Source organism: Artemia franciscana, chromosome 19 (genome assembly GCF_032884065.1).
Source record: "Artemia franciscana chromosome 19, ASM3288406v1, whole genome shotgun sequence".
NCBI lineage: Eukaryota > Metazoa > Arthropoda > Branchiopoda > Anostraca > Artemiidae > Artemia > Artemia franciscana.
In genome coordinates this window covers 30,977,193-30,995,154 of record NC_088881.1, presented here as the reverse complement: position 1 = coordinate 30,995,154, position 17,962 = coordinate 30,977,193, and the positions used below count along the sequence as shown (strand labels likewise).

Here is a 17,962-nt window from a genome sequence, read left to right as displayed (position 1 = left end):
TGTTTATTTCCAACCAAGAGTTTCATGTTATTAAAAAAATTATCCCTACGCTTGATTTCTAAACACCATATGCCTATATTAAGGTGAAAAATTACCAAAAGCAAGATTGTATTGTCAAGCAATGATTGGGTTTAAAAACTCCAGTTTTACCATGGAACGTGTCAATTCTTTGGGGAATTTTTCAGCCCAGCAGCAACAATCATGTAAATTGATGTCAGATTATTTTTTTTTTAACAGAAGCAACAGACTTGGAAGAGATAATCTTGTGTGACCATAACTCTATCTGAAGTCGCCTATTAATAAAACTCGCAAATATGGCCTATAGTAGTAATTCGCTCATTGTAAAACTACAGATACTAAATTTGTCAGCGCTAACTTCAGTTATCTATTAGCTTGAGGTTTGTGATATATTCGTGGGATCTGGTTTGACAAGGATCCACTACTCTGTTTAGTACTATTATCTAATTTTTGCTTCTGGAGGTAACCGTGTACTAAAGGCGTATGTCTTACCAAGTTTTGTCGACTGGTGTACGTTGGAAAAGAATTTCCAGAGGGAGAGTGATATTTAAGGAAATCTTCTTTTTTTCAACTTGAAAAACCACATTGTCTCGTTTTTTACTTATGATAGTTCCCTCTCCGTAAATCCGCATCCAGAAATTTCTCCAGGTGATGTGTTTGGGGAGGCGTCTGCCTGGACAAATGTTCAGGGGAGGGCCAACATTTTATTTTTGCAAACAAATGACTACATAAAATTCTCTTCATTTGGAAAACTTTGCATGAAATGTATAGCTTTGATATTCTAGGGGGGGGGGGGCTACACTTCCTTGTGGATACCTTTGTATATGACTGATATTGTACAGGTCTTTTTATTTGGCTATGTTTTTACTGTTTGGTGATACTATTAATAGTGATTTCTTTTTCATAGACTGTCGGTTTGGACAAGAGTGAAATTCCTGATTTGAAGAAGGTAAAACATATTGAGACTAAATGCACTTTCGAGATTTTGTTGCATGCTTCTCCTTTTTATTTTGCACTTTTTTTAGATCTGCATAATTTTCTTTAGTTTCTTTTGTTTTAGCTAGTCGGTGTCGGTGGGGATCTCCTTCCAGATTTGGCTAAGGTGGGTTATGGATATTTGTCCTCTTTTTTTCTTTCCGTTTTTTTTTTGCTTTTCTATACTATCGCTGTTTGGTTGTACCCGACATTTTCAAGGTTCTGAAATAATTGCCGAAACCAGTTTTAAACACCAGAAACCACTTCATTCAAAGGAGGGATAATACTCGGTCATACTTCAATCCTTGGTCTAAATTACCATGCTTGTCCTTCCTTGGAGGACAGCTTAGCAAATATTTTTTTTTCAATTACCTCAGAAGAATGAAAGTGTCAGATACGTCCTTTAGGTTTAACTGCGACGATATGTTTTATTTATTTTATTTTTTGTGTTAACAGTATATTATGTGATGTCACTTAATTACATTTTCCTTTTTATTAGTTGAATGACTGTGGAAAACTCGCCTTGTCGTAATTCTAGACATCTTGTATAGGTGTGGTTGTTTTGTGGCTGCAGTTTGAGCAGAATGAAGAAAGTCAATCTGCTTGTTGGTTTGAGTCGGTTGAGGATCAGCTAAGCGGGAGGTGTGTGGTTGACGTAGTTGATAGTTAAATGATTGCGAACCCGTAAGCAGTTGATGCAGTTGATTGTCAAATTTCTCAGGAAATGGAACTGTGACTGCATATAACTGCTACTGCATATAACTACAACTGCATATAACTGCAGCTGCATATAACTACAACTGCATATAACTGCAGCTGCATATAACTACAACTGCATATAACTGCAGCTGCATATAACTGCAACTGCATATAACTACAACTGCATATAACTGCAGCTGCATATAACTACAACTGCATATAACTGCAGCTGCATATAACTACAACTGCATATAACTGCAGCTGCATATAACTACAACTGCATATAACTGCAGCTGCATATAACTACAACTGCATATAACTGCAGCTGCATATAACTACAACTGCATATAACTGCATGTGACTGTAAGTGCATATAATTGCAACTGCATATAACTGCAACTATAAACCACAAATGCATATTTAAACCTTGCGAATGCAAATTTAATATCTTCAAATTTTTACTTTTTTCGTTTCAAATTAACCTAAACAGAAAAGGGAGCGTGATGGGACATTATATTAAGGTTTGGCTTGACAAAAACAGCTGAATAATAAGTGATGCAGAACTTAAACCTTTTCCCTGTGGGGGGGGGGATTGGCACATCATGATCGAAACCAGCAATATCAAAATCCATTCTGGTAATTAGGAGACTAATGACAGCATCTGAAATAGAATCCAATGGATTAATACGGCAACATTTTATTCCCTTACGTTTACAGGGTAAGTGTCTTCCCGAAATTCTTATATTTTTATGACTTTTACCATAGTTCTCTATCAAATTCATCGCTACCCTAGAATAGGTTTTGGTATGTATATCGATGGTTGTCGTCTTTCTGGGCTTCAGGGAGAGAAAATTTGGTTATAATATTCTTCACTAGTCGACGGGGTTCTTTTATTTTTGATAATCAGAAGAGGACAATCAAAGCGAATAGGGTTCTTAGAAAGCTTGAATTTAAGGGAAAGAATCCTTCAATCGATTCATTGGAGTTCTTCAGATTCAGGACAACCATTGCGAACATTATACGACCATCTTCTACCGTAGATATTGCAATTTCCTTACCCCATCCTCCAAAGTCATTGATTTGAGTCTTAATTCTCGTGGTGAACGTGACTCGTAGTTCTCTTGGAGACTGTGGCTCGTAATTCTCGTGGTAATCGTGGCTCGTGGTGATCGTCATTCTTGTGGCTTTTCCCGGGGAGCTTTTATCGAAAGTTGTCAACCGCTTTTGGATGCACTCGGCAATTAAATAATTTTTTCTTTTACCGAAAGCAAAGAGCGACATTAAAACTTACAACGAACAGAAATTATTCCCTATATGAAAGGGGCTGTCTCTTCCTCAACGCCCCGCTCTTTACGCTAAAGTTGTCTATTGTTTTACAAAGTAGAGTTGTGAAAAAGTCAAACTTTAGTGTATAGAGTGGGGTATAAAGGAGGGGACAGCCCCTTTCACATACGGAATAATTTATGTTCGATTTAAGTTTTCATATTGCTCCTTACTTTCAGTAAAAAAAACTTGTTTTATTTTATTTAATTTCTGAATGTTTTTGAAATAATGAAGGTTTTGATTTTGGCTCGACGTACATTAATTATTAAATTGAAATTTGTATATTAATTTTACTTTTTTCGGCTAAATGGCTTTCTCAAAGTTTTGAACGAACGATTTTGAGAAAAATGAAGCGGGGGAGGGGACCTTGTTGCCCTCCAATTTGTTAGGTTACTTAAAAAGGGCACTAGAACTTCTAATTTTCGTTAGAATGAGACCTCTTGCGACATTCTAGGGCCACTGAGTTGACGAGATCACCCTTAGAAAAAAGTACGGATGCGTGATCTTTCTTCTGGCAAAAAATACAAAATTCCACATTTTTGCAGATAGGAGCTTGAAACCTCTACAGTAGAGTTCTCTGATACACTGAATCTGATGGTGCGATTTTCATTAAGATTATATGGCTTTTAGGGGGTGTTTCCCTCCTTATTTCGAAAATAAGGCAAAATTTTTTCAGGGTCGTAACTTTTGATGGATAAGACTAAACTAGATGAAACTTATATATTTGAAATCAGCATAAGAATCCTATTCTTTTGACATGTATATATTGGTCTCAGAATTGTTTTTTAGAGTTTCGTTTACTATTGAGCCGGGTCGCTCCTTACTACAGTTCCTTACCACGAACTGTTTGATACCAACGTTGAGTCAAAAACATAGCGTGAAGTACTTAAATCTTGTGCCAGGACTTGATTTAAACCAAAACTTCTGGATCATATCATAATAGAAAACAAAAATGGACTATATATTAGAGAGTCATAGTTATAATTATTGAAGACGAATTCGAAGAAGGAAAGAACTATTTCTGTCTTTGACATTATAGCCTGCGTGGATTTAATAATGTGTTTGAACATGTCTTATCCGACTTTTCGGCTTAACTCGGATGTAAACTGTAAAAGATAATAACAAATACTTATCCGACAACTTGTGCAACGTTATGGATGATTAGGGGAATAACCAACACTATTCTTTTGCAGTGCAGTATAAATAGCTTGTTTTCATACAGCTTGTTTTAAAATCCCTTAAGGTTTGTTTTCAAATCCCTAAGAATTGTTTTCAAGCTCCTAGAATCCAAATTTCACAATTAGTACCCCATCTAGCTCTCGCCATACAATTTCATGTTCTATTTTTTTCGCAAAGATCAAATTTTTTTTGTGTACTAATGACGTCATTTATCTTCGTTCATCCTGCTTTCCATTATTAGTAAGTGTTACTTGTCCGACAGCCAATCCAAACCGTTTTAAGTACTATTCCTCCTAACCGTTCGGACTTTTCGTAGGATAAACGATCGGACTTTTTGGATAAGTAATTTTGGGATGCTTGAACGCATTATGAATGAGGACATGTCTTTGCATTTACTTAGCATTAAAAAAAATGTCAAGAAGCTGCAAAATGTCCATAGAATGGGGCCGAGTGCCAAATGGGCCATGACCAGCAAGGGCAAATATCGAACAAAAAAAAATCGTGTTAAATATACTACTGTCGCGTCGGACCATATGCAATCAGGGTTGCCACCACGGTCAGTTCCTGAAATGCTATAATTGCCCAAATTTGCGTGTTACACAGCGATTTTCGCTTCTACAGCAAATAGTATTTTCGTGCTACATTTGGCAACCTAGATCACATACTACAGTGCTACACATAATGGAATAGTACTAAAATGGCACTTTTGTGCTACAGGTTGCAACCCTGGATGCAATCTGTCGGCTGATGTTCAGCAGCCAGCGGAGATTGACAACCGTAGCCATTATTTAAGTTTTTTTTGTAATTTAATCCATAGTTCGATTTTTTTTTTTTTATGTACCACTTGAAGATTTATTCTTAAGGTAGCCTTTGGTGATAATGAGTTTATTTTATGATGTTAATAAATTCCTTGGTTGTGAACAAATTTTCCTAGAGTAAGATTGATGGTTTTAATTTGTGTTAAAGACGATTATTGTAAATAATTGAAACAATTATTTTAGATCATAGAAAAACCAAATTTAAACAATCATTATTAACTATAGAAAAACCAAGTAAGAATTATCTGCATATTTGTAAGAATATCATATCGTGTAGTATTACATAGTAAATTTAGTGCCAAAGTGTTAAAGTGTTTTATTATGTTGTATAGGGCGATTTTGCGCCAAATTTTGGAAAACACCTTTTCTCATATTAAAAATGGAAGAAGTAAAAGTTATCCCTAGATCAAAGGCATATCCAGAATATTTGTCCAGGGGGGGGGGGCTACGCTTTTCACTGCATAATTCGTTCTTTACTACTATATTTCCTGTTACAGTTCATATCCCCCGTGTTCAATATAGACTATTGTAATTAATTACAATTACTAAATAAACAAACGTAATTATTATGCTGTATTGAACGCCGTTTGAACGTCAAAATTAATTTTACGTGAGTGATTTGAAAACTAGAAGAAAAAGTCATAATCTTGTGGTCTAACTATCTTTCAGTACACCAACTGTGGTTCTGATGTACAAAAAAAAATGTAGTTGAAATAAGAAATGAAAAGCCCATCTAAAGGTTTTTATTTATATTCATAGTTTCGTGGGGTAGATTCGTATGTACGGATCATCCTCAAAAGTGCTGATTCCAAACCCCAAGAGTTAAAGAGATTGCAGCTCCATAGAACCTTTTAAGAAAGGTTTTAATAGAAGTTTTTTTAATCTATCCTGATTCATAATTGCACCAAAAAATTTTTACCATAAAAAAAGAAGAAATTCTAGCCTATTTAGTTCTGTCCATAATAAGCTAATATTTAGTTTAATAAGCGCTTTCGAACGCTCTTCAATAGTTGCAATTGCTTATTGAACTCAAGAAATTACAAAAGTAATTTTAGTTATCTTATTGAACGTAGGATTGAAGAATTCCCCCCCCCCTCCCCAACTTGCACACACATCATATTTAAATATCAACCTTAATTTTTTTAAAGTTTTTATTTTCAAAAATTGAGAAGAATTCAGAAAAGTTTTCTTGTTTTAAGATCCTGAAGTCTATGCATGATTTTGTCTAGAATTATATTTTGTTGTAAACAGTAACACAATAAAAGCTTTAATATTTCTTTGAAATTTAACTGTCTTATTATAGGCTCCAGGAAGCCTCCTCGATGCTCTCGAAGCTCATTTAGCAGCTTTGGAAGGAAAGAAGCCGGGGAAAGAAGGACCTCCTGTTCCGCCCCAGTCTCAGGCTTCTAGGTAAGGAACTAATCGGAAAGTTTTTTCAGTGGCACAAGTGTTTCTTATCGGGCAACTCCACCTCCCCCATACATTACCCCCAACTCCCTCGGAAATAAACCCCAACTCCCTCAGTTATGTGTAACAAATACTAATCTAAGCAAGTGATAGTTGATTTTTTTTACCCTTTTCGGTTTATCTACGTGTTTGACGGTCCAAGTAAAGTAAACCGTCGCTTTCGGGACAAACTTTTTCTAATATTTTAAAGAAAGCAGTTAAGCTTTGTGGGGTGTAACTTCTAAAAATTTTCCGGAATTTAACTCTATGCTGATTCCTGAAAGTTTTTTTTTCCCCTGGTCCCATTACTTTCTTTAGAATATTATAGGAAGTTTGTCCGGAAAGTGTTTGTCCTGGTTAATTGTCCGTGGTGTTTCATGATGCTAGTCTTTGTAACCTAATGACGTTATTTGCATTTCAAACGCTGAAAACTAGGGACCCTACTTAGAGGATACGTTGCAAATCTTAGTACGTTGCAGCTCAGAGACGTCATACGTGCTTTTCATATTTAGCGCAATTTTCATATTTAGAGATGTTTTATTTAATTAGTTATGTTTGTAGGGGCTTTCTCTTTCGTGAAAATGTACTTTTTTGTATCTTCAAAATCTGAGTAACTCGAGTCTCCTTGTACCTCTAGAAATAGTTTACCAACACTAATATAAGATGAATAGGACACAACGTCGCTGTTACGCCTAAAGGTCGTAACTGACATTTTCACACTTCTGAGATATTCGACAAAACTGTTTGCTAAGCTGTTCGAAAGGGAGAATCAACAGGGAAATGGTTTTTGCTAAGTTAAACCGATTGGCCTACAAGGCAGATACGACATCTACTTGTAACAGAAATTTTAGCCTGATGTCAGATAAGAGTTTTAATACAAACGTATAAAGTGCAACATGATTCAAGTTTTTTCTTTTGTTATTCAGCTAACAGAATAAAAGGAACTCAATCTGGAACGGATACACTTAAAGATCTTCCAGATCCTCTTCTTTGACGTCTAACTCATCCAAGGCATCCCTGGTCGATTCCGATGAAGGAAGAGCAGCATAGTACTTGTGGAAAGTCCTGGGCATTACAAGAGTATAGTATAAGTCAATCAGATCTTTGTATTTTGCTGGAGGAAAAGGTCCCCCGTATGCACTGACGAGCTGCAAGGAGTTTTCCTTGGGTTTCATTCTACGTCGCGATTCGTTCACTTTTATGACTGAAAATTCAGAGTCGTAGTCGTACTTGAAATGGATCTCGGTTGGCCGCTCAATCGAGTAGTTGAACCACTTTATCGAATTCCATTTCACTTGCAGACTTTCCCCATCGGCCCCGTAGGCCCATTTTCGTTTTCTCAAGATAGTGTCAGCAGTTTGCTTGAAGTCCAGCCAAAAACTATAGTCATTGATCACGTGCACCTTATATGGCTCAGGGTTAGTTCTGGCTATTAGGCAGATGGTTCTCCAGTTTTCAATAGAAAACACAGGTAAGTTTTTGGCTGCTATTTCGATGAATGAGGGCATGCTGTCCCCTTCCTGCTGAGATTGGCCACTTTCAAGAAATATATGATTTTTTTCTTGGACGTGATGCAGTGTCTGAACAGCATATAAAAACATAGAGGCAACAAATCGGTTTTTGAACCGCCCACAGCAGCCACCAGTAACAAAATAGAATTTCCTGTAGCTCGTATACTCTTTCAGAATGTTATACATCAGTGTTGCGACTTCATTGGCGCCTCTTTGCCCTTTCATCTGTTCCCAAACGTTGCAGTGAGCCTCTTTGGTTACCAAATTGAAAATCGTTATGTTATAAACTGCTAGTTTTCTTTTGTAAGAGATAGGACTGGTCTCTGCTCTGAGAGTTTCAATTACTCTATGTAAGTCCGTATTCAGCAACATAGCACTCTCCAGTCCTTCCTCACTGTGCAGAATACCATCTTTTATCGCATTTTTTACTTCGCGAACACGCTTTGCTCTTGACTGGTGCTGCTGAAGTGACTCAGCCTCATTCTCTTTTTCTCCTTCAGTAAGTAAGTAGTATCGGGTGCAAGTATGGCATTGATCCTTTTTGGGAGTGTGGAAAGATAAGTTCAACGATTTGAAAATTTTTCTGTAGATACTTTTACACACAGGTACTCGTCGGCTGCCCAAGCAGGTGTCAGTGTACATTTTATACATTTTGGACTGGTTAAGTTCAGAGCTTAGATAGAGTCTCGTAGAATTTGCTCGACAATAGTGCGACTCGACTGCAAGAAAACTGCTAATGTGATCTCTGGCGTAAGCTAACTGGTCATCCGTTAGTCTCTTAGAGACTAGGTTCTTGGGACTCGACATGTTTCTTCTATCTCTGCCAGTGGTTCCAGTATTGGTTTTGTTCTTGACACATCCAGCAGCAAACTTTTCACCAAGTCCCAGAGTTGCCAAGAAAAACTTCTTGCACACTTTTTTACAAGTACTATTCACTTTTAATGTGTAACAGAGTGAGTTTTGCTGCCGTCAACTACTGGCACCTGTCCTTCTCCGAACAACTGGCTTCTTCGTCACACACTTCGAAATGAATAGTCTCTGTGACTCCATGGAGCCTAACTCCTTGCCTAGCAGCCAGAAGCTTTCGAATATAGATTTTCAAGCATCTTTATCAATAGTTTTGCACTCGAGTTTGAATTTGCCTCTAAATTCCTTTAGTTCTTTTGCTGAAACAACTTTTTGTGTTTTCTGTGCTGTGTATTCTTGTCCGGCAGCATGTTTCTTTTTCCTGTCAATATAGGTCTCTTTCTTTCTTTTGGAATGTTGTTCTGTGTTTCTTCTTTCACCTGATTGCTGATCATCAACAACATCCAGTTCTGTAGCAGTCACTGCTGGAACAGTTGCTCTGGAACAGTCGCTAATGTCTACTTCAATAAAACTTTCCTGATTGGGAGTTTCCCCGTCACTGTCTGAGCTTGAGCCATCCTTGTCTAGCACTCAAGCCTTGTCTTTGGGATCACCATCTGAATCAGATGACGAATCTTTGTTATTGTCATCTTCTATGAGCCTCCGAAGCTATTCCTCTGAAAGTGCAGTCCTCTTTGACATTCTGCTGCCTGAAAGAGAGTTCTGTTTCATTAAAACTTCTTCAACAAGGTAATACTGGACAGAGGATAAATCAAAAGTGGACTAAAATTATAAAACAAAATAAGGATAGGCATATAAGGATATGCCAGTCAGGGAAACTTTTAATTCCATATCCCTTGAAAATATTCTAACCCTATGCTTTAAACCATATACCTTGATTGACCAAATGCAAACCCTTTGCTTTAAACCACTCAATTTGAATCCTAACGCAGCCTGATTCAAGGTATGTGGCTTAAAGCAAAGGGTTGACATTTGTTCAATCAAGGTATATGGTTTACAGCATAGTGTTAGACCATTTTCAAGTTATATGGAACAGTCTAACCCTATGCTTTTAACCATGTACCTTGGTTTACCAAATGCCAACCCTTTGCTTTTAACCACATATGTGGTTTCAAGCAAAGGGTTGGCATTTGGTTAATCAAGATATATGGTTTGAAGCATAGGGCTCGACAATTTTCAAGTACTATGGAATTACAAGTTCCCTGACTCTAAGTATGTAAGTCCTCTTAGGGGGAAGGTTTCAGGCATAATGCGTTTTTTCTTAGATCAACCTTTCAAAAAACTGGAAAATGTGGAAGCCTCTTACCTCCAGATACGTAATCTGGTCAGGTTTAGCCCCATAATCTTCTGAATTATGATTTTTTATTTCCCAACTTCCAGATTTCATAATTGCGTAACTGACAAATAACCGATGAAACTCAGTTACGACCTTTAGGCGTAACAGCGTTTTGCAGATGCGTCCAGGTTGGGATTCGCCATTTCGGCAACAAGTGGACGTTACGTCTCCCTGTGGTCGCAAACTTGTAGCACAATGTCCTAGGAGTCTAAAATACAGATTAACTCAGTTTCGCCAAAAATATCACTTAGGACCTTTAGGTGTAACAGCGACGACAAGTAGAGAGCTCAATATTCTCAATACTGAGCTCAATAGCTTAATAATCGAACTCTGCTTCCCCTTTTCTTCTATCTCAATGCTCGAAAAAAGAACAGTATAATGCTATGTCTATTTTGTTTGTTCAATTGACGTGTTTTTGGTAATGTTAATTTCCTGTCATATTTCGGAGAGCCCAATTTTCTTTTGGGGGAGTTGGGGATATTAGAAACAATGACTACCTGGATTCACTACATAAATTAGCCAAATACGGACGTTGTTAGTGAATTACTAATCACTAAGTAAATAGTAAATTAGCTGCTAGTCTCCTGGAAACTTTGTTATGTGAATTGTCTCGGATCAGAAGTCACTCTAGAGTTTAGAAAAGTAGCCATTTGTCGATTCTGTACGGGATAGTGTTAAGCTTATTTCCTTCCAAAAGCCTCGTTAAAAGCGCATTAATCCACGAAATTGTGGAATTTACCATCTCCTGAAGATTTAACTGTTTGTACTTGTTATATTTGGTCTTTCTAAATCCCCGGAAATAAGCCGTTTCTGGTTTATAGGCCTTTAAGAACACGTTTATTTTTCTAAGAAACTTCTAGAGTGTGTTCCTGATGAAAATTACAATTTAATTCGCACCTACTTCAAGTTTAATGCGAATTAACGGCTCTTAAACTATTGCATTAATTCGGATTATAATGGTTATTAAAATATGAGTAATTTTAATGAGTAATGAATAAAACATAAAAAATATGAGCGTTTTGGCCATTTATCGCAATTTTTCCTATTTGATGGTGATGGCGCATAAGCTAACGCTAAAGATGCTAGGTAGTTAACCATATTCAACAAAAATTAATATGAACTTAATTTTTGATAGTTCTAGCTGTTTTGCTCTCTCATCTGGCTACTCCAGCTGCTCTCAACTGGAACGAAAAATTTAATTTTTATTCAGTTTTATTAACTTTTGTCGAACCATATTATACAAAAAAAAACATATTAAAAACCATATAAAAACCAAAAACCATATAAAAACAAAAACCATAGTAAACCATATTCAACAAAAATTAATATGAACTTAATTTTTGACTGTTCCAGCTGTTTTGCTCTCTCATCTGGCTGCTCTAGCTGCTCTCAACTGGAACGAAAAATTTAACTTTTATTCAATTTTATTAACTTTTGTCGAACCATATTATACAAAAAAAAACATATTAAAAACCATATAAAAACTAAAAAACATATAAAAACCAAAACCATAGTAAACCATATTCAACAAAAAGTAATATTAACTTAATTTTTGACCGTTCAACCTGTTTTGCTCATACATCTGACTACTCCAGCTGTTCCAACTGGAAAGAAAAATTTAATTTTTAGAAAAAGGAAAACAGCTGTTAACTGAAATTTTTCCTTTAAAATAGCCGATGATATTATAATTGTAATTAATTATAATTTAGTTATAATCAATTATTTATAATTAATTATAGCCCATTAATTAAAAATAGCTATTTTCCCTGATTTGGTTTTCTTAAAAGTAAAACAGAATTGTCCGACAGAAATACTTCACTTATTTTTTTGTTGTTTTTTTTTTTCAGGCGGAAATAATGTAAAAGTGTAAAAGTTTGAAAGAATGTAGTTATGCAAACACTTCTTTTTTGTTTCTTGATCTTTTTAAGAAGACTTTGGATTTATATTGAGTTTACCCTTGAAATGAACCGAAGTATCTTGAAGTTAATGGTGTAGCTTTACATATTTAAATTTATGTAATAGTTAGCATTTCTAAATTTTTTTCATTTTTTTCTAGTATTAAAAGAAATAAAATTTTATAAGTTTCGAATTTCCAGCTTTCCTGCTTATTCGAATTTTCAATAATTCCAATTTATCGGAATTTGTAGGAATCTGTAGTTTTTTTCGTCATGTTTTTTTCGTCTCACCTAACTACTCCAACTGTTCTCAACTGGAACAAAAAATTTAATTTTTATTCAATATCATTATTTTTTGTCGAATGTACTGCTAGTTTCTGATTAAATAGAGGGCGTTGGCAAAGAATTACTACGTTTTTATAAGAAAACGGTAATTTTTCTATGACTGCTTTTCTAGTTAGGGGAGTGTTCCTTATAGTTGATAACTGGGGACGGCTTTGTCTAGACAAAGCTTATAGAGTAACAAAGGTACAAAATACCGCTATTCAAGAGATCTTGATGTGTCATTTCTTTGTGGCTACCGAAGAAGAAAGTATTTTTCTAAAACAAATTGTTTTCACAAAAAGAAAAGCCGCTCTTTCTCAGAGGTACTTTTTTTTAATTTTACGCTCTATTATTTACCTTGAACTTCAAAGAGATATTGATTTATTGACTATATCAAATATAAATTTTACCGTTAATTTTATTTCTTTGGTGCCCTAAAGCTTTCCATTTTATATGCCAAAAGCTTTTCTTTAGAGGGAAATATTTAATAATTGAGAAGCTTTATAAGCCTTGAGAAGCTAGAAGTATGATAAGCTAAAAAATTCACAAGCTTTGGGTAAGTAAGCATCATCTATTGTTTGATTGAACAGATGGCGTTGAAAAAATTAAGACGTTTTTATAAGCAAATTAGGATAGTGAAAGATCTTAAACTATTTTTTTTTTACACATTTTTGCTTACTGACAGTTTTCAACTTAGATTTTGCTGTTAATTCTGTTTTTCTAATAGGTTTATGTAATATTGTATACCGAAAATGTGTCTCAAAGTCAAATATTTAATAATTAAGAAGCTTCATAAACATTAAGAAGCTAAATAATTAAGAAACTGATCAAAGGGAATGAGTTACTTATAAGAGTTGAGACTTGTGGTAGTGTCGGCAAAATACCAAAAATCATCAACACTATCTAGCGTTTGGTGAGACTTGGCATCTTTTAAACTTACGTAATCATTTTTCTGTCAGAAATGCTTCACACAAATATGAATGACTTTATATGAATGACTTCACACAAATATGAATGACTTCACACAAATAAATCAGACAATATTACTACGTTAGTTTCACCAAACACAGAAAATAAATTAATATTTTAATATCTTAAATAAATTAATATCTTCAACACAAATATGAATGACTTCACACAAATAAACCAGACAATATTACTACGTTAGTTTCACCAAACACAGAAAATAAATTAATATTTTAATATCTTAAATAAATTAATATCTTCAACACAAATATGAATGACTTCACACAAATAAACCAGACAATATTACTACGTTAGTTTCACTAAACACAGAAAATAAACTAATATCTGCTGTGTTGCATGTCTCTATAGCTTAGAATTCGATATCAGTTAACAGAACTTGTAAACGAGGGGATTTCATTCAATCTGAGTAGATCCATTCAATTAATATCTTAAGCTTTTCGATATTTCAAGTAGATTACTTTTGTTTGAACGCGTTTAATTTGTATTATTTTATTCTTTTAATAGTGCGGTCCTAGAAGCTATGATTTCAATCCGTTCTTACCGGATCCATAAGTCACTTTCATACCGAATTTACGCTCTACCGAATGACGTTATCACCGAACTTCTTAGAACTTGAACTTCGCAATCTGTATTTAGTCTTTAGCCTACACTTTTTTTTTATTTACTGTTTATTCAAGATATCGAAATTCTATGTCCATTTGACATTCTCATCATTTAACACCCTTTGACGTTGGAATTCTCGTTATTTTGCAATGAAGTGTTGATCTTCTTTTCAAGAATAAAGTAGATAGAACCATCCCCCCCCCCTCTTCACAAGCCTAAGATTTGTATTGATAGTAGCAATTGTAGTTTGCTAATAATTGTATCAAACCCCACGCTACTTCAGGCTTTTCCCCTTTTTATGTATTTTAATCAAGTACCAAGTTTGTCAGTATTGTAATTTATCTTCAAATATTATTTCTTATCAATTTTTCTTGACTTTCTTTTGCGATGCTAGTTATTATTATGTTTTTTTTATGCTTTCTTTTTTTGTTGGCTTTTTATTTTGTCCCCTGCATGCTGCTTTTTATTTTTGAAGGAGTACAATATCTACTGCTATTGGAACATTTGATTCAACTAGTTCATCATTTGGCAATGCTGCAACTAATAGTAATTCATCACGTGATTTTTTAAGCGCCAACGGAAATGGAGTAGCTCTAGACGAGACAACTAAAAGAAAAGTTATAGCTGAAGAAGAAGCAGCAATGGAAATGTTCAGGGTGAGTTTTCAAGGTTTTTACTTACAAGTCAACTCGGAATTTGCTAAATTAAAAAAAATCGGCAAATGTTCGCGATGATGATACAGAGTGTGCTGATACGCTTCAGGCAGCTTGTTGCTATAAGATGCTGTTAGTAGTAGGTACCAATGTATAAGTTCGACTCTTGCGTCAGACTATGAGTGTTTCTGTCTAAATATTCAGTTCTTCTATTCTTTTTTTTTTATATTCTCTGTATCCGACATTTTAGAATATTTACTTCTACCGCTTCCAAAATTTAATCGAATTTAAATTTAAAATGAAAAGCTATTCAAAATATGAAAAATATATTAAAAAAATTGAAAAAAAACTGAAGTAAGTGATGTAAATAACGACGAAGACTACGCTGTCTTTCCATCACAAACACCAAAAACAAGAAGAACAATGGGGAATTTTTTTTAAGGGAAACAAATTAGAATGAATGTTTCGGTCCCATGTCCAAGGGCCGTCCTCAGCAATACAACTAAGAAAAAACAACTTACAAGAGGATAAAATCGATAAAACTAAAATGAACAGTTTTTCAAAACAGTCCCAGTATCCTTACCTCAGCTGGGACTGTTTTGAAAAACTGTTCATTTTAGTTTTATTGATTTTATCAATAAAACTAAAATGAACGGTTTTTCAAAACAGTCCCAGTATCCTTACCTCAGCTGGGACTGTTTTGAAAAACTGTTCATTGGTGGGCGTTGTTGGGGGGTTAGTTGCCCTCCTATCACTCGACTATTAAGCAAGGCACTTGTTCTTTCAATCTCCAATTGAGTGAGCTATTTTTGAAGTTTTTACTACAACAAATGACCATCTCAAAATTTCTGTCTGATGCATTTCGAGAAACTAAGAGATTTGAGGGGGTAGTATTCACCCTCCGATGACTCTGAATCTTAAAAAGGGCACTAGAACTTCTAATAACTAATCCAATGAGCGCCCTCCTAAGTTAATACCATCATAACTTACAACCCTTGCCCTGATGGCTCTGGGTTTGTCATCCTCAAAGACATAATTTTTCGGACCTTTCAACTCTGTTAAACAAACTGGATATTACAGAATTTTGATTGGATGCGTTTGTGGAAGTTGTTGTCGTGGGAGGGTGGTTAGTTGCTCTCCAGTCACTTTTGACTATTAAAGAGGGCACTAGTCCTTCTAATTTCCAATCGAGCGAGCCTTTTCAAAGTTTCTACGATAACAAATAGTCTTCTCAAAATTTCTATCAGATGCATTGCGGGAAAATATGAGGTGTTTGGGGGGGGGGGTATCCACCCGCCCCATCAATCTGAATCTAAAAAAAGCACTAAAACTTATGATTAAAAATCCAATGACCCCGAAGTTTTTTCGATCACCCTTTATGTATAAACCTTATATGCCCTCAGGGCATAACTTAGAACCCTTGTCCTAAAGGCTCTGGGGGGAGGGTGTAGTGGGGTTTGAATCCTCTAAGACATAATTTCTGGACCTTATCAACTACGTTGAACAAAATGGCAATCTCAAATTTTGATTGGATGTGTTTGGGAAAATGGTGGGTGCGGAAGGGGTGTTTATTGCCCTCCAATCACTTTTGATTATTAAAAAGGGCACGAGCTCTTTCAATTTCTTATTGAATGAGCCCTTTTTGAAGTTTCTATGAAGTTTCTTTACTTTCCACAGGCCACATCCTATTTATACTTTATATGAACGAGTCACTCCTTGTGCCAGGTAACACAAACTTTCACTGCCACTGAACCATGGATGCCACTGAGAAGAACCGCTGCTCCAGGGCTGGCAGAACTTACTGATTGGCTAATAAATATCTAAACCTTTGCAAATAAACCAAAACCGTCTATTATATATAGTGGCATAAACTTCTTTGTTGATATTCCTTATCTAGGCTTGCCGAAAATAGTCTCATGAAGACTTACAAACCAAACCGAGGTTTTGAAGATGTACACCTTCAGACACAATTTAATGGGAATATAGGGAAATGAGATTTTATGATGTTCTTTCAGTACTTTGTGAATATAGTGTTTGTGTTGTTATTACTCTTATTGTTCATTGATTTATTGGGCATTTCTCTTATTGTAAAATTTCTTTCATTAGTGAAATCAATGCTCGACCTGAAACATACCTGAGAAATAACGTTTTATTTATGCAAAATATTACATAATATATTTTGTAATAATTTTTCCTTTTTTTTTTAGAAAAGCACGAATCCATTTCTGAGTTCTCCTACAAATTCAGCACCCCAAACTGCCCCTTCAGCTTCTGTAACCACGACGTCCTCAAATTCTGCTATTATCGACTTATTCAGTTTAGAAGAGCCGCCTATCAGTGCCATGACCTCTCAACCCATTACCCAGGTCAGCTATTTATCAATTTACTTCTACGCCAGAGTTTGTTAGTTTAACGTATAAACTCTTATTCTTTACGCATGATCGCCCATGTCTGAACATTTTCATACGATCGTGATCACGTAGAATAACCATGTGGCTAACATTATGTGTCTGTCCAGTGTGTAAGAATTCCTTTTTTTTCATATTTAAATTTTTCATTTTTCATGTGTTTTTTTTCAAATTTTTTCAAAAATTTTTTCATTTTTTCATGTCAACAAGATTTACCACAGTGTCACTTGTTTGGACCAAATTTGGTCCCAACTTTGGTCCCAACTTTGGTCCCAACTTGGTCCCAAATTGGTGTGTTTGAACTTTAGCTTTTGTTTGGTGGATGTTAACTAGCGGTGAATGAACATGGATGTTCTTCAGAAAGGTCAAAATAGCTTGCCTTGACACACTTTAGCCTGCGTCACAATACTTAGGAGATACAAATCGTTTAACTCACAAAGCTTCAAATTTTTCTAGGGCAGTGGGGTATTTCAATGTTTCAAGGGCATCTTTTAATGTTTCAAGGGCATTTTCCTATCTTCTCAAAGACCACATAATGTTACGACATCATTTAATTTATATAGTGACAGTACATTACTACTGCCAATTCTAAATCTCATTTCAGCACTATGCCACTTTTAACCAGCGTAGCTTTGCACGCTCTTCCTCCACTCCCAGTGTACTCATAATGACATTATCATGACAAATGACTTTACAGGCGTAACATATGTAAGATACATCATTATGTTTTCCCTTAGATTTAGCATTTTAATTATCTATAGAGGATTTCTGGTTATTTTTTAGGAATTGGATATGATTTTGGTTTTTCTTTAGGATTTTAGTATTTGGGATTCGTAGGATTTTAAGATTCTAGTAAATGTAGGATCTTTGGTTATTTTTGTGCAATTTATTTAGGTTTGTCATCTGCTGCTGATAGTTAG

The 17,962-nt window shown here is 35.2% G+C and overlaps 1 protein-coding gene across 7 annotated transcripts in view; it reads left to right on the top strand.

Moving 5' to 3' along the window:
- The window catches only part of LOC136039551 (phosphatidylinositol-binding clathrin assembly protein LAP-like), a 119,371-nt gene that overhangs the window by 56,640 nt on the left and 44,769 nt on the right, over nucleotides 1-17,962 (top strand). For 5 of the 7 annotated variants that reach the window (XM_065723383.1, XM_065723386.1, XM_065723387.1 and 2 more), the window contains 4 exons: nucleotides 926-967; nucleotides 6,316-6,422; nucleotides 14,457-14,637; nucleotides 16,842-17,000. In XM_065723383.1, the coding sequence (XP_065579455.1) occupies nucleotides 926-967; nucleotides 6,316-6,422; nucleotides 14,457-14,637; nucleotides 16,842-17,000 (489 nt within the window). Of the gene's footprint in view, nucleotides 1-925; nucleotides 968-1,078; nucleotides 1,121-6,315; nucleotides 6,423-14,456; nucleotides 14,638-16,841; nucleotides 17,001-17,962 lie in introns of all 7 variants that reach the window. The other 2 variants (XM_065723381.1, XM_065723384.1) reach the window with 2 other exon arrangements.